The sequence below is a fragment of the Salmo salar genome, chromosome ssa03 (genome assembly GCF_905237065.1).
Source record: "Salmo salar chromosome ssa03, Ssal_v3.1, whole genome shotgun sequence".
In the NCBI taxonomy this organism is placed as follows: domain Eukaryota; kingdom Metazoa; phylum Chordata; class Actinopteri; order Salmoniformes; family Salmonidae; genus Salmo; species Salmo salar.
The window spans coordinates 97,245,997-97,271,474 of record NC_059444.1 but is presented as its reverse complement, the minus strand read 5'-3'; the positions used below and the strand labels follow the sequence as shown (position 1 = coordinate 97,271,474).

Below are 25,478 nucleotides of genomic sequence, written 5' to 3'. Positions count from 1 at the left end.
TGTACAGAACACAGAGCTCCCTCTGCTGGTCACTCTGGAGAATGGCACTGTTTCATCTCTGTACAGAACACAGAGCTCCCTCTGCTGGTCACTCTGGGGAATGGCATTGGTTCATTTCCAGAATCAAACACTTCATTTCACAACAGGATGCTGAAAAACTAGTCCAATGCATTTGTCTTACCAGGGTTATATTATTGGAACACCCTCCTATCTAGTGGCTCAATTAAAACCCTGCAACTTGTTTCAGTTTCAAGTTTAATTAGTCATATGTACAGGACACGCATGGTAACAGGGGATGTTATTATTCTTTTTTGGGGAGGGGGGGTATGATATTTATGTCTCCAACTTCCTCACTCATCTTTATTCATGGTTCATTCAGGGTTATCTGTAACCATAGTAACATCCACATTTATGTAGAAGTGTTTAGAAACATTCTATGCGTATTTAGGGATTTACAAGCTTGATGTAGTCATTGCGTGCTATGAATATGGGCCCAAATATTTCACTTTTTAATACACCAGTGAATTTGTCCCAATACTTTTGATCTCTTAAAATGGGGGGACTATTTACAACAAGTGCTGTAATTTCTAAATGGTTCACCTGACATGGATGAAAATCCCCTCAAATTAAAGCTGACAGTCTGTACTTTCTCATAGTCATTGTTTCATTTCAAATCCAAAAGTGTTGTTGTACAGAGCCAATACAACAAAAAATGTGTCACTGTCCCAATACTTTTGGAGCGTACTGTATATATTGATGGATAAAACTTATAAATGACTCAAGAGCTTAATTAAACCGTCTTACCGGACCAGAACCCAAAATATAAGCTTGTTATACTCCACTGTGTGTAAAGAACGTCATTGTAAACAGACACCGTATAGCCTCATAACATGGTTCAAACTATCATTTTGATCTCAGAGATGGTCAGTCGTAGCTCCGTCTATGAATTTGAGATGGTTCCATTTCTCCAGCTCCATTCCTCAGCTGTTTACATAAAAAAGTGGCCGGGTGGCAGCTCGGTTGTTGTTTCAATCCCAGATTGCCCCTTTAAGACAGTATGAATCAAAGTTCACCACTTCTAATAAAGACATTTTTGTTGAAATAATCAATAATCAGTATTTTATTTAGTAATTTGAATCAAAAGATGACTGTATAATTGTGAAAGAAACAGTGCCATGGTTTTGTATCAACACACACACATTAACACTATATGTCTGCTTATAAATCTCTTAAACATTATTAGGTAGTTTATTTTAATAAATATATGAACTTATAAAAACTGATTGATAAACAGCTTATTTACTAAATTGTTAACAAGCTATTTCATAATGTCTTATAAATTATAAACAGACATTAAGATAGGGTGCCATTTGGGACACTATGCCCTATACTGTGTACTACTTTAGACCAGGGTCCATAGGGCTCTGGTCCAGGGTCCATAGGGCTCTGGTCCAAAGTAGTGCACTATATTGAGGATAGGATACCATTTGGGATGCATCCTAGGTCAGTGTTTACCTGATCACTCATCATTTACACAGGAACAAAACATTCAGAGGCTATGGGGCTGTCCCATTTGACCGGTTCACTTCAATCTAACAGCAAGTAAATGAGAATATACTGAATATCTATGTCACAACCCCTGGTCTGAGCTTAAAAACATCTTATTTAACAAGTGAGTTCATTTACAGAGATAATTCCTAGTGCCTTTGTTCACCGCTGTCCAGCTGCCCTGATTGAAATGACTGCTATTAGTTCTCTAAATAATCTATATATTTTATCAATACCTTCTCAACACTGACCACAAGAGGTTCAGAAAACACTAGGTCTAAGATCAGAAAACTCCATGTCTCAGGTCTAGGAGCAGGTCAAGGAGCAGGTCAGCTCCTCAGAGGGTTAGACAGGCACTGCTGTCACTTTCCACAACTCCTGAAAAAGAGAAAGTCTAACATCGGAATTGAAGTTGATGACAACGCAATATATAAAAGACTGTAAATACCCAACTTGAAGCAACCATATATTTAGCCATGGAGCATTTTCTGATTGGCCAGTGAGGGGGTCATGCCTCGACACAGCTACAACTTATTCACCAAAACCCAGCCCTTCAACGCCACCACCAGCTCTTGCGCTCATAATTCCGGCTGTGAAAATAGCTAAAATATTTCCACCCTGGACCTATAGTACCATTGTGTTAAGCTTTGTAGATGTACCATTGTGTTAGCTTTGTTAAATAGAGCCCACAGTCTCACAGTGTAGTAGACATAAGGATATAGTACTAGAAACATTCTGTTGGGTTTAGGATATAGTACTAGAAACATTCTGTTGGGTAGGGGTTTTCTAGGTTCAGTAAAGTGTGTATGTGAAACTGTACGTGTGTGTGTGTGAGAAACTCCACTGTGTGTGTGTGTTTCTCACCAGTTGCTCTATGCGCTCATACAGCAAGCACTGTGGGAAAGAGGGTTTGACCTGCTCCACTGTGAAGCATGTCCGTCCGTCTCTTAGCTCCTGCATCTCACACAGACAGTGGCGGAAATGGTCGTAGGCCTCGCATGATATGTCCAAGTGTCTCAGAGTGAAGTTCAGCCTGGGGAACACACACACACACACACACAGACACACACACACACACGTAGGCAAGCACGCACGCACACACACATCATTACACACAAAGACTGTAATTACAAGATGTGGCACATGAGCTGGATTTATTTTTTACATTTAGCATAAATCTATATGCATAAATCTATATAACCCGAGGGTCACTCTGACAGAGCTCCAGAGTTCCTCTGTGGAGATGGGAGAAACTTCCAGAAGGACAACCATCTCTGCAGCACTCCACCAATCAGGCCTTTATGGTAGAGTGGCCAGACGGAAGTCACTCCTCAGTAAAAGGCACATGACAGCCCACTTGGAGTTTGTCAAAAGCACCTAAAGACTCTCAGACCATGAGAAACAAGATTCTCTGGTCTGATGAAACCAAGATTGAAATCTTTGGCCTGAATGCCAAGCGTCACCTCTGGAGGAAACCTGGCACCATCCCTACGGTGAAGCATGGTGGTGGCAGCATCATGCTGGGGGGATGTTTTTCAGCGGCAGGAACTGGGAGACTAGTCAGGATCGAGGGAAAGATGAACGGAGCAAAGTACAGAGAGATCCTTGATGAAACCTGCTCCAGAACGCTCGGGACCTCAGACTGGGGCGAAGGTTCACCTTCCAACAGGACAACGAACCTAACTACACAGCCAAGACAATGCAGGAGTGGCTTCGGGACAAGTCTCTGAATGTCCTTGAGTGGCCCAGCTAGAGCCTGGACTTGAACCCGATAGAACATCTCTGGAGAGACCTGAAAATAGCTGTGCAGTGACGCTCCCCATCCAACCTGACAGAGCTTGAGAGGATCTTCAGAGAGGAATGGAACTCCCCAAATACAGGTGTGTCAAGCTTGTAGCGTCATACCAAAGAAGACTCGAGGCTGTAATCGCTGCCAAAAGTGCTTCAACAAAGTACTGAGTTAAGGGTCTGAATATTTATGTAAATGTCTTAATTCATTTCATGGTTTTTGCTTTGTCATTATTGGTAACTGTGTGTAGATTGATGAGGAAAAAATGAAATGTAATACGTTTCAGAATAAGGCTGTAATGTAACAAAATGTGGAGAACGTTAAGGGATCTGAATTCTTACCGAAGGCACTGTAGTACAGGTACTGTATGTTACCTCTTCTCTATAGACAGGTATGTAGTACAGGTGTGTTACCTCTTCTCTATAGACACGTATGTAGTACAGGTGTGTTACCTCTTCTCTATAGACAGGTATGTAGTACAGGTATGTTACCTCTTCTCTATAGACACGTATGTAGTACAGGTATGTTACCTCTTCTCTATAGACAGGTATGTAGTACAGGTATGTTACCTCTTCTCTATAGACAGGTATGTTGTACAGGTATGTTACCTCTTCTCTATAGACAGGTATGTAGTACAGGTATGTTACCTCTTCTCTATAGACAGGTATGTAGTACAGGTATGTTACCTCTTCTCTATAGACACGTATGTAGTACAGGTATGTTACCTCTTCTCTATAGACAGGTATGTAGTACAGGTATGTTACCTCTTCTCTATAGACACGTATGTAGTACAGGTGTGTTACCGCTTCTCTATAGACAGGTATGTAGTACAGGTGTGTTACCGCTTCTCTATAGACAGGTATGTAGTACAGGTGTGTTACCTCTTCTCTATAGACAGGTATGTAGGACAGGTGTGTTACCTCTTCTCTATAGACAGGTATGTTACCTCTTCTCTATAGACAGGTATGTTACCTCTTCTCTATAGACAGGTGTGTTACCTCTTCTCTATAGACAGGTGTGTTACCTCTTCTCTATAGACAGGTGTGTTACCTCTTCTCTATAGACAGGTGTGTTACCTCTTCTCTATAGACAGGTGTGTTACCTCTTCTCTATAGACAGGTGTGTTACCTCTTCTCTATAGACAGGTGTGTTACCTCTTCTCTATAGACAGGTGTGTTACCTCTTCTCTATAGACAGGTATGTTACTTCTTCTCTATAGACAGGTATGTTACCTCTTCTCTATAGACAGGTATGTTACCTCTTCTCTATAGACAGGTATGTAGTACAGGTATGTTACCTCTTCTCTATAGACAGGTATGTAGTACAGGTGTGTTACCTCTTCTCTATAGACAGGTATGTGGTACAGGTGTGTTACCTCTTCTCTATAGACAGGTATGTAGTACAGGTATGTTACCTCTTCTCTATAGACAGGTATGTAGTACAGGTATGTTACCTCTTCTCTATAGACAGGTATGTAGTACAGGTATGTTACCTCTTCTCTATAGACAGGTATGTAGTACAGGTATGTTACCTCTTCTCTATAGACAGGTATGTAGTACAGGTATGTTACCTCTTCTCTATAGACAGGTATGTAGTACAGGTATGTTACCTCTTCTCTATAGACAGGTATGTAGTACAGGTATGTTACCTCTTCTCTATAGACAGGTATGTAGTACAGGTATGTTACCTCTTCTCTATAGACAGGTATGTAGTACAGGTATGTTACCTCTTCTCTATAGACAGGTATGTTGTACAGGTATGTTACCTCTTCTCTATAGACAGGTATGTTGTACAGGTATGTTACCTCTTCTCTATAGACAGGTATGTTTAGTTTACCTCTTCTCTATAGACAGGTATGTAGTACAGGTATGTTACCTCTTCTCTATAGACAGGTATGTAGTACAGGTATGTTACCTCTTCTCTATAGACAGGTATGTTGTACAGGTATGTTACCTCTTCTCTATAGACAGGTATGTTACCTCTTCTCTATAGACAGGTATGTTGTACAGGTATGTTACCTCTTCTCTATAGACAGGTATGTTTCCCATAGACAGGTATGTTACCTCTTCTCTATAGACAGGTATGTTGTACAGGTATGTTACCTCTTCTCTATAGACAGGTATGTAGTACAGGTATGTTACCTCTTCTCTATAGACAGGTATGTTGTACAGGTATGTTACCTCTTCTCTATAGACAGGTATGTAGTACAGGTATGTTACCTCTTCTCTATAGACAGGTATGTTGTACAGGTATGTTACCTCTTCTCTATAGACAGGTATGTAGTACAGGTATGTTACCTCTTCTCTATAGACAGGTATGTAGTACAGGTATGTTACCTCTTCTCTATAGACAGGTATGTAGTACAGGTATGTTACCTCTTCTCTATAGACAGGTATGTTGTACAGGTATGTTACCTCTTCTCTATAGACAGGTATGTTACCTCTTCTCTATAGACAGGTATGTTACTTCTTCTCTATAGACAGGTATGTTACTTCTTCTCTATAGACAGGTATGTTACCTCTTCTCTATAGACAGGTATGTAGTACAGGTATGTTACCTCTTCTCTATAGACAGGTATGTAGTACTGGGGAGACGGAGGTTGTTACAGATTCTGTACAGAGTTCGGAACAGCGCGTCTGTCAGATCGTCATCGTAGCACACTGGAACAAATGACAAATAAATACAGTTTATTACCATACTATCTGTGTTCTGTACCTGTAGTCTGCTCTGAGTGCTAGTGAATTAGCAGGGTGATTATTAATATTCCACAGAGATCACTCAGCACCATACCATCTGTGTTCTGTACCTGTAGTCTGCTCTGAGTGCTAGTGAATTAGCAGGGTGATTATTAATATTCCACGGGATAACAACAGATCCCACGGGATAACAACAGATCCCACCGGATAACAACAGATCCCACCGGATAACAACAGATCCCACCGGATAACACCTGATCCCACCTGATAACACCTGGTCCCACCTGATAACACCTGGTCCCACCTGATAACACCTGGTCCCACCTGATAACACCTGGTCCCACCGGATAACACCTGGTCCCACCGGATAACACCTGATCCCACCTGATAACACCTGATAACACCTGATCCCACCTGATAACACCTGGTCCCACCGGATAACACCTGATCCCACCGGATAACACCTGATCCCACCTGATAACACCTGATCCCACCTGATAACACCTGATCCCACCTGATAACACCTGATCCCACCTGATAACACCTGATCCCACCTGATAACACCTGATCCCACCTGATAACACCTGATCCCACCTGATAACACCTGATCCCACCTGATAACACCTGATCCCACCGGACAACACCTGATCCCACCGGACAACACCTGATCCCACCTGATAACACCTGATCCCACCGGACAACACCTGATCCCACCTGATAACACCTGATCCCACCGGACAACACCTGATCCCACCTGATCCCACCTGATAACACCTGATCCCACCTGATAACACCTGATCCCACCGGATAACACCTGATCCCACCGGATAACACCTGATCCCACCGGACAACACCTGATCCCACCGGACAACACCTGATCCCACCGGACAACACCTGATCCCACCGGACAACACCTGATCCCACCGGACAACACCTGATCCCACCGGACAACACCTGATCCCACCGGATAACACCTGATCCCACCTGATAACACCTGATCCCACCGGATAACACCTGATCCCACCTGATAACACCTGATCCCACCGGTTAACACCTGATCCCACCGGATAAACACCTGGTTACAACTGTCTTACCGTCAGCAGCAATGATAATGGTTGTGTTGTCATGGAGATCTGCCACTTCATCCTCTGTCCATCCAAACTCTGCATCAGCGTCTGAGAAACAAGAGATGAATGGAGAGAAAGAGAGATCAGCAGAGAGACCATGGTTTAACATCATGTGTGTGTGTTTCTCAATGTGTGTGTGTGTGTGTATGTGTATGTGTTCGTGTAGCCTGCCCACCTGTGCAGAGATCGTGTCTGAGCCAGTCCAGTAGACGTACTCGCACCTCCCCACCTGTTAAAGAGACAAGACAACACTAATATTCAATACTGTCTGGTACAACATATTGTAATGAAACAGCCAGGGAGAGAGAGAGCTAGCCTGGTACAACATATTGTAATGAAACAGCCAGGGAGAGAGAGAGCTAGCCTGGTACAACATATTGTAATGAAACAGCCAGGGAGAGAGAGAGCTAGCCTGGTACAACATATTGTAATGAAACAGCCAGGGAGAGAGAGAGCTAGCCTGGTACAACATATTGTAATGAAACAGCCAGGGAGAGAGAGAGCTAGCCTGGTACAACATATTGTAATGAAACAGCCAGGGAGAGAGAGCTAGCCTGGTACTACATGTAATAATTTACACTCTGGTAGGAATCGTTGCTTAGTTACACTGTGGTAAGAATCGTTGCTTAGTTACACTCTGGTATGAATCGTTGCTTAGTTACACTTCACATTTGTCATCTACAGCAACATCCTCTCTGCAATTCAAACCTGCATCTGTTCATTTTTTTAATGGAAAAACAAAGTGTGCCGAATCAGAACAGAACAGAACCCATAATCAGTGAACCAGTATGGTACTGTTAAGTACCAAGGTGGAAAAACCCTACAGTACATCTAACATCGGCTAAACCAGAGGTGTGTACCCCAGGTTCCAGAGGGGTGGGGCTCAGAGTTTTTCCTGATCTGGTAACCTAACCAGGTAGAACTCTGTTCTCTGTAGGGTAGGACAGGGATTAAATCAGGTGTTTTATATGGGCTATGATGGAGCCAGCGGTTTTCTAATCAGGTCATATGGTTTAAAAAGAAACTGCTGGGAAAAACTCCTGGTCATAGAGAGGATGAAAACTCTGGAACTGCAGCAACGTGGTTCTTGCTCATATGAATTTCATTTTAAAACTAAACAGGGCGTGTCCGTTGCACAGACACAACAACTGTGATTGGACAATAGAACTAACAGGGCTGAGCTTTCTTTGCATCATGTAGGGCTTTGCATCTGTAATTAAAAAGTTACTCACAGTCTGTCATCACTGTGTTGATTGATTTCCAGTTCATCATTTGTGATTGATAATGTCCAGGTGAACTAGCTAGCCGAAATTTGAATATAAAGCAAATTTGATGACCTTAACTGATTTTCTCCTAACACCAATAAAAGGGCTATAAATAGATAACGTTAGAGGTTGGTTTACCCTGTCAGGAAGGACAGGAAAGGAAAGGGGGATACCTAGTCAGTTGTCCAACTGAACGTATTCAACTGAAATGTGTCTTCTACATTTAACCCAACCCCTCTGAATCAGAGCGGTAAGGGGGGGGGGCTGCCTTAATCAACATCCACGTTGTCGGCGCCCGGGGAATAGTGGGTTAACTGCCTTGCTCAGGGGCAGAATGGCAGATTCAGGGATTCGATCCAGCAACCTTTCGGTTACTGGCCCAACGCTCTAACCACGAGGCTACCTGCCGTGCCTAGGCTACCTGCCGGACCACCGTAGGCTGAATTCAGTAGGCCAGTTGATCAGACTGGTAAATCATCTCCTTGTTATCCCATACAGCATGTCAGACTGCTAATGGTTTGGTGTAGGCTGCAGCAACATTTCTGTTAAAGAGTTTATGCTTGTGTCTGGACTCGGGAGGGATGCGTTATCATGTCTGCTAAATAAATAAGCCTATTCTTTAATGCGTAGTGCCTGGCCTGCGTGACCTGTGATTTCTAGGAATCTGGTTGGTCAAGAAACACACAGCCTGCAGCACTCCCATGTGCCTGCAGCACTCCCATGTGCCTGCAGCACTCCCCCGTTAACAAATCATGAGGCAAATCAGTCTAAAAAACATGACTTTGTACTTCATCTTAACGCTTTGCATAAATATTTTTTATTAAACTAAATCAAGTGATGAGGCGCTGCCCGACCTGATTGAAAATGCCAGCTGGTCACACGTTTGCCGGCAGCCCTGTGCTAAACGTTGTTTAAGTAACGTTCTCTAACTAATGTTCTCTAACTACACATTGTCTAACTGTTCAATGTTCGCTCACCTGCAGGTTCCATCAGGTGTCTGTTTAACGTCACGTTCTTCTGGCACATGCTCAGTAGGTCCTCCCCAACGTCTGCAACACAACGTTACACAGATATTGGGATTTTACACAGCATTTATGTAACTTTAAACTTGGGCTTCCAACATTCTAAAACACAACATTGGAAATACAGTGGGGGAAAAAAAGTATTTGATCCCCTGCTGATTTTGTACGTTTGCCCACTGATAAAGAAAGGATCAGTCTATAATTTTAATGGTAGGTTTATTTGAACAGTGAGAGACAGAATAACAACAAAAATATCCAGAAAAACACATGTGAAAATGTTATAAATTGATTTGCATTTTAGAAAACTGCAATTTCTCAAGCAATTATTTTGTTAGGACTGTCTGAGTTAGGTAGGGAAAACTAGCTGTTATTGGGGGAGGTTCCAAACCTCCCCCAACGCCTTTTCAAACAGCTCTTATACTAAAAGGAAATTGGAATAATACTGTGAAGTTGGGAAAATTATGACAATCTCATAGTGTGGTAATATACAGTGCCTTCGGAAAGTATTCATACCCCATCGACTTTTTCCACATTTTGTTACGCTACAGCTTTATTGTAAAATGTATTAAATCGTTTTTTCTCCTCATCAATCTACACACAATTATTCAGACCCTTTACTTGTTGAAGAACCTTTGGCAGCGATAACAGCATTGAGTCTTCTTGGGTATGACGCTACAAGCTTGGCACACCTGTATTTGGGGAGTTCTATTCTTTTCTGAAGATCCTCTCAAGCTCTGTCAGGTTGGATGGGGAGCGTCACTGCACAGCTATTTTCAGGTCTCTCCAGAGATGTTCGATCGGGTTCAAGTCCAGGCTCAAGGACATTCAGAGACTTGTCCCGAAGCCACTCCTGCGTTGTCTTGGCTGTGTGCTTAGGGCCGTTGTCCTGTTGGAAGATGAACCTTCGTCCCAGTCTGAGGTCCTGAGCGCTCTGGAGCAGGTTTTCATCAAGGATCTCTGTACTTTACGCCGTTCATCTTTGCCTCGATCCTGATTAGTATCCCAGTTCCTGCCGCTGAAAAACATCCCCACAGCATGATGCTGCCACCACCATGCTTCACCGTAGGGATGGTGCCAGGTTTCCTCCAGAGGTGACATTTGGCATTCAGGCCAAAGAGTTCAATCTTGGTTTCATCAGACCAGAGAATCTTGTTTCTCATGGTCTGAGAGTCTTTAGGTGTCTTTTGGCAAACTCCAAGTGGGCTGTCATGTGCCTTTTACTGAGGAGTGGCTTTCGTCTGGCCAATCTTCCATAAAGGCCTGCTTGTGTGCTGCAGAGATGGTTGTCCTTCTGGAAAGTTCTCAAATTTCCACAGAGGAATTCTAGAGCTCTGTCAGTGACCCTCGGGTTCTTGGTCACCTCCCTGGACCAAGGCCCTTCTCCCCCGATTGACCAGTTTGGCAGGGTGGTCAGCTCTAGGTAAAGTCTTGGTGGTTCCAAATTTCTTACATTTAAGAATGATGGAGGCCACTGTGTTCTTAGGGACCTTTAATGCTGCAGAAATGTTTTGGTACTCTTCCCCAGATCTGTGCCACGACACAATCCTGTCTTGGAGCTCCGCTGACAATTCCTTCAACCTTATGGCTTGGTTTTTGCTCTGACATGCACTGTCAACTGTGGGACCCTATATAGACAGGTGTGCGCCTTTCCAAATCATGTCCAATCAAATGAATTTACCACAGGTGGACTCCAATCAAGTTGTAAAAACATCAAGGATGATCAACGAAAACAGGATGCATCTAAACTCAATTTCGAGTCTCATAGCAAAGGGTCTGAATACTTCTGTAAATAAGGTATCTGTTTATTTTTTTCATAAATGTGCAAACATTTCTAAAAACCTGTTTTTCACTTTGTCATCAGGAGGTATTGTATGTAGATTGCCGAGGATGTTTTTGTATTTAATCCATTTTAGAATAACGCTGTAACGTAACAAAATGTGGAAAAAGTCGATGGGGTATGAATACTTTCCGAAGGCACTGTGTATAAAACCCAGGAAAACCACATTGTGGACTGCACTGGGCCTTTACAGAAGAAACACCCACCTGCACTCAGTTCATTAAGCTGAAAGGACTGACGTGATACTGGCAAGAGTAGTATGCTTTTTCCCTTTCAACATATTACTCCCACGCACAAGCCCAAATCAGATGGGAGAGTGCTTTTCCTCATGTTGAATGTCTTGATTGCATTATATAATAGTGACAGAGGTAGAATAGAGGGGTTTGAAACTGCCAAGGTGTTGGAGACCGGTTATGTCTGTGCTGCCTCCTCTCAACTCAGTTGTAACTGTGAAATCTGTGTAGTGAAGAGATAGTTGATTAAACACTCCGATGTGTGTGTTTTAATGGTCTCTGGTGGTCTTTATAAAACATTACTATAGTGTAACATGTTGGTCTTTATAAAACCATACAGCGTTGACTGGTAGAAACACACAGCACCATTCCAGTCAGATCACTATCCTGGTCACCATTATCTACAGATGTGGGTTTAGAGGCATGTTAAATCACTATCCTGATCACCATTATCTACAGATGTGGGTTTAGAGGCATGTTAAATCACTATCCTGATCACCATTATCTACAGATGTGGGTTTAGAGGCATGTTAAATCACTATCCTGGTCACCATTATGTCAATGACTTGATACATCACTGAACCATCCTTTTAACAGCTTTGAATGAATCTTTTCTAAATGTGTTGGCTGCTAGTCACTACATTTAATCCATCTGTTCCCTTCATTGTTGGAGCTATACATTTAAACATAATGTGTGATATTACCTGGATAAGATTAATGTGACTGTATATTCTTAGCCAGTTTGTTGGCAGGGCCAGGGGTGGGGGTGTGAACATTTAAACCTTTAAACATTTAAAATAAACTGGGTCATTAAGAAAAAATCCCTAAATGAAAAACGATGTTTAAAAATCGAAATTAAATGTGCACAGTGCACCTGTCACAAAACTACCACTAACAGGTCCAGATCATCATCATCATGATGACGGGAAACATTCTAATTAAACAAATACCTAACACAACAATGCTGTCACGTTAGTAGGAGAAATTATTTGCCACAGAGAAAGACAAGCTACAGCAGCGAACAGCCTGCTCTGCCTTGAGTCAGTACATTGGGTTGGCTGGCCTTCTCTAGTCACTCGTAGGCTCAGTCACTGGTATACTTTTATTTATAAAGGCATTTTGGGTTTACTACATTTTTATTGTTCAGAAATGTGGTGGGTACTCTCTTCGTTCGCTGGACTTTATCCTGCTAACTGTTCCAAATGTCCGAACTGAATTTGGTAAAAGGGCTTTTATGTACTCTGGCCATCGTCTTGGAACGCCTTACAAAATACTTTTAAACTGTAACTTGTCCCGATTGGTATTTTTAAATCACTGATGAATGAACTTGAGACTGATTCCCTGACCTGTCAATGTTTTTAATTTGCTGTTTTGATTTTGTTATACTCTTGTGAATTCTATGGTTTTTACTAGATTACTTGTAGTTTTTCATGTTGTTTGTCTGTAATTTTTGTAATGACTTGGTGCTGACTATCTTGGCCAGGACGCTCTTGAAAAAGAGATTTTCAATCTCAATGAGCCCTTCCTGGTTAAATAAAGGTTAAATAAAAAATAAAAAAATATCAAATTAATGAGTCTGCTGCTGCGCTGTGCTTTTACCTGACCCAACGTTACAATGTCGTGATTGGTGCTTTGGAAACAGGCTGAAGTCCAGACTGACTGCTGGGAACGTCACTGCATCACCAAGCTGTCAAACTATCCTAAATAAGTGAAAATCTACATGCTGTTTATCAGTGCAGTGCCCAACAGCCTTAGTTAGCTAACATTGCATCACTGTGTTTATCAGTGCCCAACATCCTTAGCTAGCTAGCTAACATTGCATCACTGTGTTTATCAGTGCCCAACATCCTTAGCTAGCTAACATTGCATCACTGTGTTTATCAGTGCCCAACATCCTTAGCTAGCTAACATTGCATCACTGTGTTTATCAGTGCCCAACATCCTTAGCTAGCTAGCTAACATTGCATCACTGTGTTTATCAGTGCCCAACATCCTTAGCTAGCTAACATTTCATCACTGTGTTTATCAGTGCCCAACATCCTTAGCTAGCTAGCTAACATTGCATCTCTGTGTTTATCAGTGCCCAACAGCCTTAGCTAGCTAATATTGCATCACTGTGTTTATCAGTGCCCAACATCCTTAGCTAGCTAGCTAGCCAACATTGCATCTCTGTGTTTATCAGTGCCCAACAGCCTTAGTTAGCTAACATTGCATCACTGTGTTTATCAGTGCCCAACAGCCTTAGCTAGCTAGCCTATGAGTGAGTGAGTAAGTATGTGTGTGTACCATTACTATGATTGAGAGCAATAGAATTCCAGCAGCTTTATTATGAGAAGGGGAAATTAGCCTAGTATGAGAAGGTGAAATGGGCCTGCAACAGCAGCCATGCATAAAATTGCTAAATTGAGAAAAACAGTGCAATTATTTCAAAAGGTACGATTTCTTATCAAATCATGCCAAGGGATTATTCAAAAGTGAGATTTTCTGCCTAGGATAGTATTCTTCAGACTGGGCCAGACTATCTGGGCAAGGGAGCTACGAGGTGAGCAACAAGATGCTCTCAATTCAAGTTACAGTGCAATCTGTTGAATTGGACCAGGACCAGGGGCCTCATTTACAAACAGTGCAGGGCTGGAACAGAAACCTGCAACCCCAGTATCTCTCCAGGACCAGGGGCCTCATTTACAAACAGTGCAGGGCTGGAACAGAAACCTGCAACCCCAGTATCTCTCCAGGACCAGCACCATACGTGGGGGGCATGATGAATACGTGGGGGGCATGATGAATACGTGGGGGGCATGATGAATACGTGGGGGCATGATGAATACGTGGGGGGCATGATGAATACGTGGGGGGCATGATGAATACGTGGGGGCATGATGAATACGTGGGGGCATGATGAATACGTGGGGGGCATGATGAATACGTGGGGGGCATGATGAATACGTGGGGGACATGATAAATACGTGGGGGGCATGATGAATACGTGGGGGCATGATGAATACGTGGGGGACATGATGAATACGTGGGGGGACATGATGAATACGTGGGGGGACATGATGAATACGTGGGGGGACATGATGAATACGTGGGGGGCATGATGAATACGTGGGGGCATGATGAATACGTGGGGGACATGATGAATACGTGGGGGACATGATGAATACGTGGGGGATATGATGAATACGTGGGGGACATGATGAATACGTGGGGGACATGATGAATACGTGGGGGACATGATGAATACGTGGGGGATATGATGAATACGTGGGGGATATGATGAATACGTGGGGGAGATGATGAATACGTGGGGGATATGATGAATACGTGGGGAGATGATGAATACGTGGGGGAGATGATGAATACGTGGGGGATATGATGAATACGTGGGGGACATGATGAATACGTGGGGGATATGATGAATACGTGGGGGACATGATGAATACGTGGGGGATATGATGAATACGTGGGGATATGATGAATACGTGGGGGACATGATGAATACGTGGGGGACATGATGAATACGTGGGGGACATGATGAATACGTGGGGACATGATGAATACGTGGGGGACATGATGAATACGTGGGGGATATGATGAATACGTGGGGGATATGATGAATACGTGGGGATATGATGAATACGTGGGGATATGATGAATACGTGGGGGATATGATGAATACGTGGGGGATATGATGAATACGTGGGGGATATGATGAATACGTGGGGGACATGATTCATTTAAAAAAGGGAAACATTAACAAGATGCAGACATTTGACATTAGAGAGAAAATCTGTTACATTTTTAGTATCTAAAATAATTAAACAGGAATCTATTTTCTATAAATTTTATGTTCATAACCATTGCAGAAGACATTTCTCACCTTTCCTGGCTGTGATGGATTCATATTCCCATAGTAGCAATACAACAAATGACGATGTGTATCTCTCTTCAACCTAGTAGCCTAGAACAGTACCAGGCAACAGTTTGAACACACCTACTCATTCAAGGGTTTCTTTTTCTTTTTACCATTTTCTACATTACAAAATAATAGTGACGACATCAAAACTATGAAATAACACATATGGAATCATCTAGTAAGCAACAAAAAAAAAAAGTGTTAAAATCTAAATATATTTTATATTCTTCAAAGTAGCCACCCTTTGCCTTGATGACAGCTTTGCACACTCTTGGCATTCTCTCAACCAGCTTCATGAGATAGTCTCATTGAATGCATTTTAATGAACAGGTGTGCCTTGTTAAAAGTTAATTTGTGGAATTTCTTTCCTTCTTAATGCATTTGAGCCAATCAGTTGTGTTGAGACAAGGTAGGGGTGGTATACAGAAGATGGGACTATTTGTGGTATTTCATTTTTTTTTTATAAATTTGCAAAAATTTCTAAAAACCCATTTTCACTTTGTCATGATGGGTTATTGTGTGTAGATTGATGAGGGAAAAAAAACAAACAATTGAATCAATTTTAGAATAAGGCTGTAACTAAATGTGGAAAAAGTCAAGGGGTCTGAACACTTTCCGAAGGCACTGTAGATGTAAAACCATTGTTGAATTCAAATGTTCTGCTGACAGGTCCACAACAATTTGACATTGTTTTCTCTTTCAGAAACTGTCACAGTCCATTGTTCCAAATACAGTATCAATTACTGATAAAAAAAAAGCATTCTTCCAACACAGTAAATAGACCTGTAGCTTATGTAAAAGCTACCGGTACAGGCTACAGTATTGCTTTGCGACAGGAGCACAACATCACAGCCTAATGAATCTCAGAGCCTAGGCTATAGCAGATAGAAATACAATAATATAGGGTGTCATTGTCCAGGAGGACTTACCGATTCTTCTCAGAAACGGAGCACGCAGATATTTAGTGTGGCATTTACGCAGCAAAATGTATAAATGAGGATCCCAGGGGCGAAGGACCCTGGTTTACCCGATGGTACCTTACCTGTGCAGTACACTGTTTTGGCCACCGTTGCCATGACTACGCTGGTCAGCCCAGTCCCCGCCCCCAACTCCAAGACGGTGGCTCCTCTGAATGTAGTTGGCTGAGACAGGATTAAATCAGCCAATAGGAACGCACCTCGCCAAACCTAGTAAAGGAGCCATACAGAGCCTTCAGAAAGTATTCACACACCTGGACTTTTACCACATTGTGTTGTGTTACAGACTGAATTTAAATGGATTACATTTATATTTTGTGTCACTGGCCTAAACACAACACCCCATTATGTCAAAGTGGAATTCTGTTTTTAGTCATTTGTACATATAATTACAAATGAAAAGCTGAAATGTATTGAGTCAATAAGTATTCAACACCGCCGTTATGGAAACGCCTAAATAAGTTCAGGAGTAAAAATGTCCTTAACAAGTCACATAATAAGTTACATGGACTCAGTCTGTGTGCAATAATAGTGTTTAACATAATTTTTGATTCACCACCTCATCTCTGTACCCCACATATACAATTATCTGATTCAACTATAAAGACCAGGGAGGTTTTCCAATGCCTCGTTAAGAAGGGCTCCTATTGGTAGACAGGGTTGGTAGATTACTTTCTAAATGTAATCTGTTACTCCCCAAACACTAGACGGGTCAAAAAAAAAAAAAAAAGCAGACATTGAGTATCCCTTTGAACATGGTGAAGTTATTAATTACACTTTGGATGGTGTATCAATACACCCAGTCACTACAAAGATACAGGCGTCCTTACTAACTCAGTTGCCTGAGAGGAAGAAAACTACTCAGGGATTTCACCATGAGGCCAATGTTGACTTTAAAACAGTTATATAGTTTAATGGCTGTGATAGGAGAAAACTGAGGATGGATCAACAACATTGTAGTTACTCCACAATACTAACCTAATTGACAGAGTGAAAAGGAAGCCAGTACAGAATAAAAATATTACAAAACATACATCCTGTTTGCAACAAGGCCCTAAGTAATACTGCAAAAAATGTGGCAAAGAAATTCACTTTATGTCCTGAATACAAAGCTTTATGTTTGGGGTAAATCCAATATTACTGACCACTCTCCATATTTTTAAGCATAGTGGTGGAAGCATCATGTTATGGGTATGCTTGTAATAATTAAGGATCGGGGATAAAAAAGAAATTAGTTTCAGGATAAAAAAGAAACGGAATAGAGCTGAGCACAGGCAAAATCCTAGAGGAAAACCTGGATCAGTCTGCTTTCCACCAGACACTGGGAGATTAATTCACCTTTCAGCTGGACAATAACCTAAAACACAAGGCCAATCTAGACTGGAGTTGCTTACCATGAAGACAGTGAATGTTCCGGAGTGGGCGAGTTACAGTTTTGACCTAAATCTACTTAAATCTACGGCAACACCTGAGAATGGTTATTTAGCAATGGTCAACAACCAATTTGACAGAACTTAAATATTTTTTTTGAAGAATAATGAGGAAATGTTGAACATCTAGGTGTGAATACTTATGTAAATGAGTTATTCCTCTACATCTTTTTCAATAAATTTGCAAAAATGTCAAAAAACAGGTTTTCACTTTGTCATTATGGGGTATTGTGTCTTGATGGGTGAGAAAATAAATCAATTGAATCAATTTTGAATTCAGCTGAAAGATCCCGGGATAACAAGTACAATAGTTAGTTAGTCATGTCTCACACAACAAAATGTGGAATAAGTCAAGGGGTATGAATACTTTCTGAAGGCACTGTACATTAAATTTATGAGGAAGGAAAAATAAAGTAGCATGAGAGAGAGGGAGAGAGAGCGAGAGAGAGAGAGCGGGGGAGAGCGAGAGGGAGCGAGAGAAAGACAGAGTGAGAGAGCGAGAGTGACTCACCTGTTTGCCAACATCTTCTAAAGGCGTGGCCATAGTGTGTTCTGTTAAAGACATGTTGATTTAAACAGTTATAAACACAAACAGTTATAACACACACAAGCTGTCATAACACACACAAACAGTCATAACACACATAAACACAATTATAACACATACTTCTGCCTCTCAGACCTGTCTTCACTCAGCTATTCAGAAATTACATTGGACTAAAAACAAAATAAGTAACCAGGGTCAGTCAGAGGTAGAAACCAGTCCTGTTCTCTTCTCACCTATCCTGATGACGTCTCTAGGACACTCCTCCTCCTCCTCCTCCTCTTCCTCTCTTCTTGCCTGGCTGAGGATGATGGGGTAGACCATGTCTCTGTCCCTCTCAGGGAGTCTTTGTCTGGGCCTGGATAACATGTAAAATAGTTAGACAAGGTCTGAGCTAGTCATGTCCCTGTCTGGACAGGGATAACATGTACAATAGTTAGTCATGTCTATCTCAGACTCTGTCTGGACAGGGATAACATGTACAATAGTTAGTCATGTCTCTATCTCAGACCCTGTCTGGACAGGGATAACATGTACAATAGTTAGTTAGTCATGTCTCCATCTCAGACTCTGTCTGGACAGGGATAACATGTACAATAGTTAGTCATGTCTCTATCTCAGACTCTGTCTGGACAGGGATAACATGTACAATAGTTAGTTAGTCATGTCTCTATCTCAGACCCTGTCTGGACAGGGATAACATGTACAATAGTTAGTCATGTCTCTATCTCAGACTCTGTCTGGACAGGGATAACATGTACAATAGTTAGTTAGTCATGTCTCTATCTCAGACCCTGTCTGGACAGGGATAACATGTACAATAGTTAGTTAGTCATGTCTCTATCTCAGACTCTGTCTGGACAGGGATAACATGTACAATAGTTAGTCATGTCTCTATCTCAGACTCTGTCTGGACAGGGATAACATGTACAATAGTTAGTTAGTCATGTCTCTATCTCAGACCCTGTCTGGACAGGGATAACATGTACAATAGTTAGTTAGTCATGTCTCTATCTCAGACCCTGTCTGGACAGGGATAACATGTACAATAGTTAGTTAGTCATGTCTCTATCTCAGACTCTGTCTGGACAGGGATAACATGTACAATAGTTAGTTAGTCATGTCTCTATCTCAGACTCTGTCTGGACAGGGATAACATGTACAATAGTTAGTTCATGTCTCATCTCAGACTCTGTCTGGACAGGGATAACATGTACAATAGTTAGTCATGTCTCTATCTCAGACCCTGTCTGGACAGGGATAACATGTACAATAGTTAGTCATGTCTCTATCTCAGACTCTGTCTGGACAGGGATAACATGTACAATAGTTAGTTAGTCATGTCTATCTCAGACTCTGTCTGGACAGGGATAACATGTACAATAGTTAGTTAGTCATGTCTATCTCAGACTCTGTCTGGACAGGGATAACATGTACAATAGTTAGTTAGTCATGTCTCTATCTCAGACCCTGTCTGGACAGGGATAACATGTACAATAGTTAGTCATGTCTCTATCTCAGACTCTGTCTGGACAGGGATAACATGTACAATAGTTAGTCATGTCTCTATCTCAGACTCTGTCTGGACAGGGATAACATGTACAATAGTTAGTCATGTCTCTATCTCAGACCCTGTCTGGACAGGGATAACATGTACAATAGTTAGTAGTCATGTCTCTATCTCAGACTCTGTCTGGACAGGGATAACATGTACAATAGTTAGTCATGTCTCTATCTCAGACTCTGTCTGGACAGGGATAACATGTACAATAGTTAGTTAGTCATGTCTCTATCTCAGACTCTGTCTGGACAGGGATAACATGTACAATAGTTAGTTAGTCATGTCTCTATCTCAGACTCTGTCTGGACAGGGATAACATGTACAATAGTTAGTCATGTCTCTATCTCAGACTCTGTCTGGACAGGGATAACATGTACAATAGTTAGTTAGTCATGTCTCTATCTCAGACCCTGTCTGGACAGGGATAACATGTACAATAGTTAGTTAGTCATGTCTCTATCTCAGACTCTGTCTGGACAGGGATAACATGTACAATAGTTAGTCATGTCTCTATCTCAGACCCTGTCTGGACAGGGATAACATGTACAATAGTTAGTTAGTCATGTCTCTATCTCAGACTCTGTCTGGACAGGGATAACATGTACAATAGTTAGTTAGTCATGTCTCTATCTCAGACTCTGTCTGGACAGGGATAACATGTACAATAGTTAGTCATGTCTCTATCTCAGACCCTGTCTGGACAGGGATAACATGTACAATAGTTAGTCATGTCTCTATCTCAGACTCTGTCTGGACAGGGATAACATGTACAATAGTTAGTCATGTCTCTATCTCAGACTCTGTCTGGACAGGGATAACATGTACAATAGTTAGTCATGTCTCTATCTCAGACTCTGTCTGGACAGGGATAACATGTACAATAGTTAGTCATGTCTCTATCTCAGACTCTGTCTGGACAGGGATAACATGTACAATAGTTAGTATCATGTCTCTATCTCAGACCCTGTCTGGACAGGGATAACATGTACAATAGTTAGTCATGTCTCTATCTCAGACTCTGTCTGGACAGGGATAACATGTACAATAGTTAGTCATGTCTCTATCTCAGACTCTGTCTGGACAGGGATAACATGTACAATAGTTAGTTAGTCATGTCTCTATCTCAGACTCTGTCTGGACAGGGATAACATGTACAATAGTTAGTTCATGTCTCTATCTCAGACCCTGTCTGGACAGGGATAACATGTACAATAGTTAGTTAGTCATGTCTCTATCTCAGACCCTGTCTGGACAGGGATAACATGTACAATAGTTAGTCATGTCTCTATCTCAGACTCTGTCTGGACAGGGATAACATGTACAATAGTTAGTCATGTCTCTATCTCAGACTCTGTCTGGACAGGGATAACATGTACAATAGTTAGTAGTCATGTCTCTATCTCAGACTCTGTCTGGACAGGGATAACATGTACAATAGTTAGTTAGTCATGTCTCTATCTCAGACCCTGTCTGGACAGGGATAACATGTACAATAGTTAGTCATGTCTCTATCTCAGACTCTGTCTGGACAGGGATAACATGTACAATAGTTAGTCATGTCTCTATCTCAGACCCTGTCTGGACAGGGATAACATGTACAATAGTTAGTCATGTCTCTATCTCAGACTCTGTCTGGACAGGGATAACATGTACAATAGTTAGTTATCATGTCTCTATCTCAGACCCTGTCTGGACAGGGATAACATGTACAATAGTTAGTTAGTCATGTCTCTATCTCAGACTCTGTCTGGACAGGGATAACATGTACAATAGTTAGTTAGTCATGTCTCTATCTCAGACTCTGTCTGGACAGGGATAACATGTACAATAGTTAGTCATGTCTCTATCTCAGACTCTGTCTGGACAGGGATAACATGTACAATAGTTAGTTAGTCATGTCTCTATCTCAGACCCTGTCTGGACAGGGATAACATGTACAATAGTTAGTTAGTCATGTCTCTATCTCAGACCCTGTCTGGACAGGGATAACATGTACAATAGTTAGTCATGTCTCTATCTCAGACTCTGTCTGGACAGGGATAACATGTACAATAGTTAGTCATGTCTCTATCTCAGACTCTGTCTGGACAGGGATAACATGTACAATAGTTAGTTAGTCATGTCTCTATCTCAGACTCTGTCTGGACAGGGATAACATGTAAAATAGTTAGTCATGTCTCTATCTCAGACTCTGTCTGGACAGGGATAACATGTACAATAGTTAGTTAGTCATGTCTCTATCTCAGACCCTGTCTGGACAGGGATAACATGTACAATAGTTAGTCATGTCTCTATCTCAGACTCTGTCTGGACAGGGATAACATGTACAATAGTTAGTCATGTCTCTATCTCAGACCCTGTCTGGACAGGGATAACATGTAAAATAGTTAGTTAGTCATGTCTCTATCTCAGACTCTGTCTGGACAGGGATAACATGTACAATAGTTAGTCATGTCTCTATCTCAGACCCTGTCTGGACAGGGATAACATGTACAATAGTTAGTCATGTCTCTATCTCAGACCCTGTCTGGACAGGGATAACATGTACAATAGTTAGTCATGTCTCTATCTCAGACCCTGTCTGGACAGGGATAACATGTACAATAGTTAGTCTGCAACAGGGATGGGAAACTTTGATGGGGGGGCACAAAAAAAAGTGGCAGAGAGAAGATCTAGCTTTTTTTATTTTATAACTCATTTCATGTAATTCTCTCACTTTGCCATTGGGCGGAGAGAAACATTTTCAGTTTTAAAGCAAATTTGCTGCAATTCTACACATTCTGCTATAGGGTAGAGAGAAATGTTTGCTGTTTATAACATGATATCTGAGTGAGAGCGGGCCCCCCGGTCGGCAATTCGACCATGATATACTTCAAGTTTACATAGCTGACCGCTAGACTAACTTACCAATCTAAAAAAAAAAACCTGCTGAGAGAGATAATTGAGTGACTGTCAGTGGCTGTTATAAAAAGAGAAACACTGCTGAGAGAGATAATTGAGTGACTGTCAGTGGCTGTTATAAAAAGAGAAACACTGCTGAGAGAGATAATTGAGTGACTGTCAGTGGCTGTTATAAAAAGAGAAACACTGCTGAGAGAGATAATTGAGTGACTGTCAGTGGCTGTTATAAAAAGAGAAACCCTGCTGATGCACAACCACATTTCTAAATTGGACCTTGGTGTATTCTACTATTCTATTGATCCACCGGCCTTAAAACATTTACAGTAGAACAATCAAATGAAGGGAATAAAAAACAAAGGGAAGGTTTGACTGGAATAACTGTGGTGACTGATGTGGAGGTGAGATGTAACTGACCTGCGTGGTACCTCTAAATCTCCATCTTCATCCAGGGGTGGTTCTACCCCTCCGTCCTCCCCTCCGTCAGCCCCTCCGTCAGCCCCAGTCTCACTCCCCCTAGCATCTCCCCTTCCACTCTCCTCCTGGGTGTCGCGGTCTAACTCTTCCCCTCCGCAGGGGGAACCGAGGTCACAAGTGTGCTGCTTCGCTCCGTCCCACAGGATTCTGAACCGGGAGATGAACACTAGACACATAGGCTGCGTTTAGACAGGCACCCCAATTCTGATCTTGTTTTCACTCATTGGTATTTTGACCAATCAGATCAGATTTGAAACAGATCTGACGTGAAAAGATCTGATGTGATTGGTCAAAAGACCAATTATTGGGAAAAAATACCAGAATTGGGCTGCCTGTGTAAACACAGCAATAGAGGGTTGGGACAGTTCCATTGACATTCAGGAGAGGCCTACATTGAAACTAAATTACAACATTTTCATCATTTAATTTTGTGTCATTTTACACACACACACACACACACACACACACACACACACACACACACACACACACACACACACACACACACACACACACACACACACACACACGCGCTCTCCAGTACCTGGTTGTCCTACGCGGTTAAGGCGTGCCATGAGGTGGCGAGAGTTGGGCAGCAACAGGTGAACGTCAGACAGCACTGTGTCATAATGGAAGGTGATCTGGTCCATGGCTCACCCTGCATGTCATCTACCTGCCTGCAGCACACCTGGGGAACACACACACGTCAGACACACGTGTTGCAAGCACAAACTGACACACAGGCGCATATATACATTTGTCACAAGCACACAGGTCACACACACACACACTTAAACTACCAAATGGTCTGTATTTCACCTGTCTAACAGAAATACAGCCTGTCTCTGCTATCTGCTAGACAGGTGAAATACAGCCTGTCTCTGCTAGACAGGTGAAATACAGCCTGTCTCTGCTAGACAGGTGAAATACAGCCTGTCTCTGCTAGACAGGTGAAAAACAGCCTGTCTCTGCTAGACAGGTGAAATACAGCCTGTCTCTGCTAGACAGGTGAAATACAGCCCGTCTCTGCTATCTGTTAGACAGGTGAAATACAGCCTGTCTGTTAGACAGGTGAGATACAGCCTGTCCCGGAACACAGAACTAAAAGACAAGGCCAACAGCTAAATGGATTCCCCAACCTGCGGCTCAGCAAAGTGCCCTCTCCAGCATCATAGTGAACTGTTGTGGCAGCAAGCCGCCTAATAGCTGGAAAAGCACCAATTGACGTCGCCATAGCTACCGACTAAGGAGAGTGTCTTGACGACCCTGTATGCATTATGTCAACAAGAGGCATAATAAATGGTTCGTAAAAACAATCTTCTTAGTCGGTGTGGCTAAAATTTATGTTGTTATGCCCTGCAGTTAGCAGCCAACGTTACTTATAACTGATAGCGGTCACTCACCTTTCCAGTGGTAGTTAGCGAACTTGCTAGCCAAAAGCTGTCAATGAAAATGCTGCAAAGACGTGTGTCTGGTAAACATGTATTCATTTGGTTAGCCAAATGAACTAGCCTTCTCTACGGTGGGAACTTCTGACAAATGTAACGAATGGGTGGGAGGGAACATGCTAGAAACAACTACCATGAGCTAGCTTGATGCTAGCTACTTTGATAATGAATGACTGCAAGGTCCAGGGGCAGACTAACTACGAAGCTAGCTAACGAGGGACATTTAATTGGCACATTTAAATGAAACACTTCCAACACATGACATTCAGTACAGTCTAATAACATAAACACGCATTTAATTCATTCTGAGCTTACAACGACGCGCAGATTGTCTCAAATGTCAGCTTCCAAGTCGTACAGAAAGAACACTGGGTGTAAAGAATACATACGGTGCAGCATTATTATTTCACCCACCAACAAAGGAAACAAAAGCCATCCAAAATGTTCCGCGTGCTACGCATCTAGAAATAACTCAGTATGTAAACCAGAACACTGCTCCGAAAGGACTTAAATGGCATTTGTATTAGAATTCAAATGTAAAATTAGTTAGAATTTCACTTAGATTGTGATTAAATATCTACACGTGTGTGTTGTAGGCACTTTTCCTCACTCAAATAATTACATTTCTAAAACTCTGATTAAATTAACATAATGTGTTCAACACTTTGAAACGTTAAACATTATTCCAGTACAAGCATGGTGGTGGC

At 42.0% G+C, this 25,478-nt stretch overlaps 1 protein-coding gene across 5 annotated transcripts; it reads right to left on the bottom strand.

Moving 5' to 3' along the window:
* Window positions 1-1,096: 1,096 nt before the first annotated feature.
* mettl22 (methyltransferase 22, Kin17 lysine) lies at window positions 1,097-25,257 on the bottom strand. Of its 5 annotated transcripts, none has more exons than XM_045714240.1 (13): window positions 25,087-25,179; window positions 24,727-24,778; window positions 23,868-24,011; window positions 23,264-23,489; window positions 18,624-18,745; window positions 18,355-18,395; window positions 16,479-16,623; window positions 9,403-9,474; window positions 7,336-7,389; window positions 7,128-7,208; window positions 5,895-5,997; window positions 2,413-2,581; window positions 1,097-1,926 (listed from the first exon to the last, which is right to left on the bottom strand). In XM_045714240.1, the coding sequence occupies exons 3-13, from the start codon at window positions 23,971-23,973 to the stop codon at window positions 1,894-1,896; spliced, it is 1,152 nt and encodes a 383-aa protein (XP_045570196.1). In that variant the 5' UTR covers window positions 23,974-24,011; window positions 24,727-24,778; window positions 25,087-25,179; the 3' UTR covers window positions 1,097-1,893.
* Window positions 25,258-25,478: the final 221 nt, after the last annotated feature.

Bases quoted from the DNA above. Each gene is read 5' to 3' on its own strand.
- mettl22 (XM_045714242.1), bottom strand. From the start codon at position 23,973: ATGGACCAGATCACCTTCCATTATGACACAGTGCTGTCTGACGTTCAC. The intron at 18,746-23,263 runs GTCAGTTACATC...CATGTTATCCAG, and splicing joins GATTTAGAGGTACCACGCAG to GCCCAGACAAAGACTCCCTG. The intron at 16,624-18,354 runs GTGAGTCACTCT...CTCCTTTACTAG, and splicing joins TAGAAGATGTTGGCAAACAG to GTTTGGCGAGGTGCGTTCCT.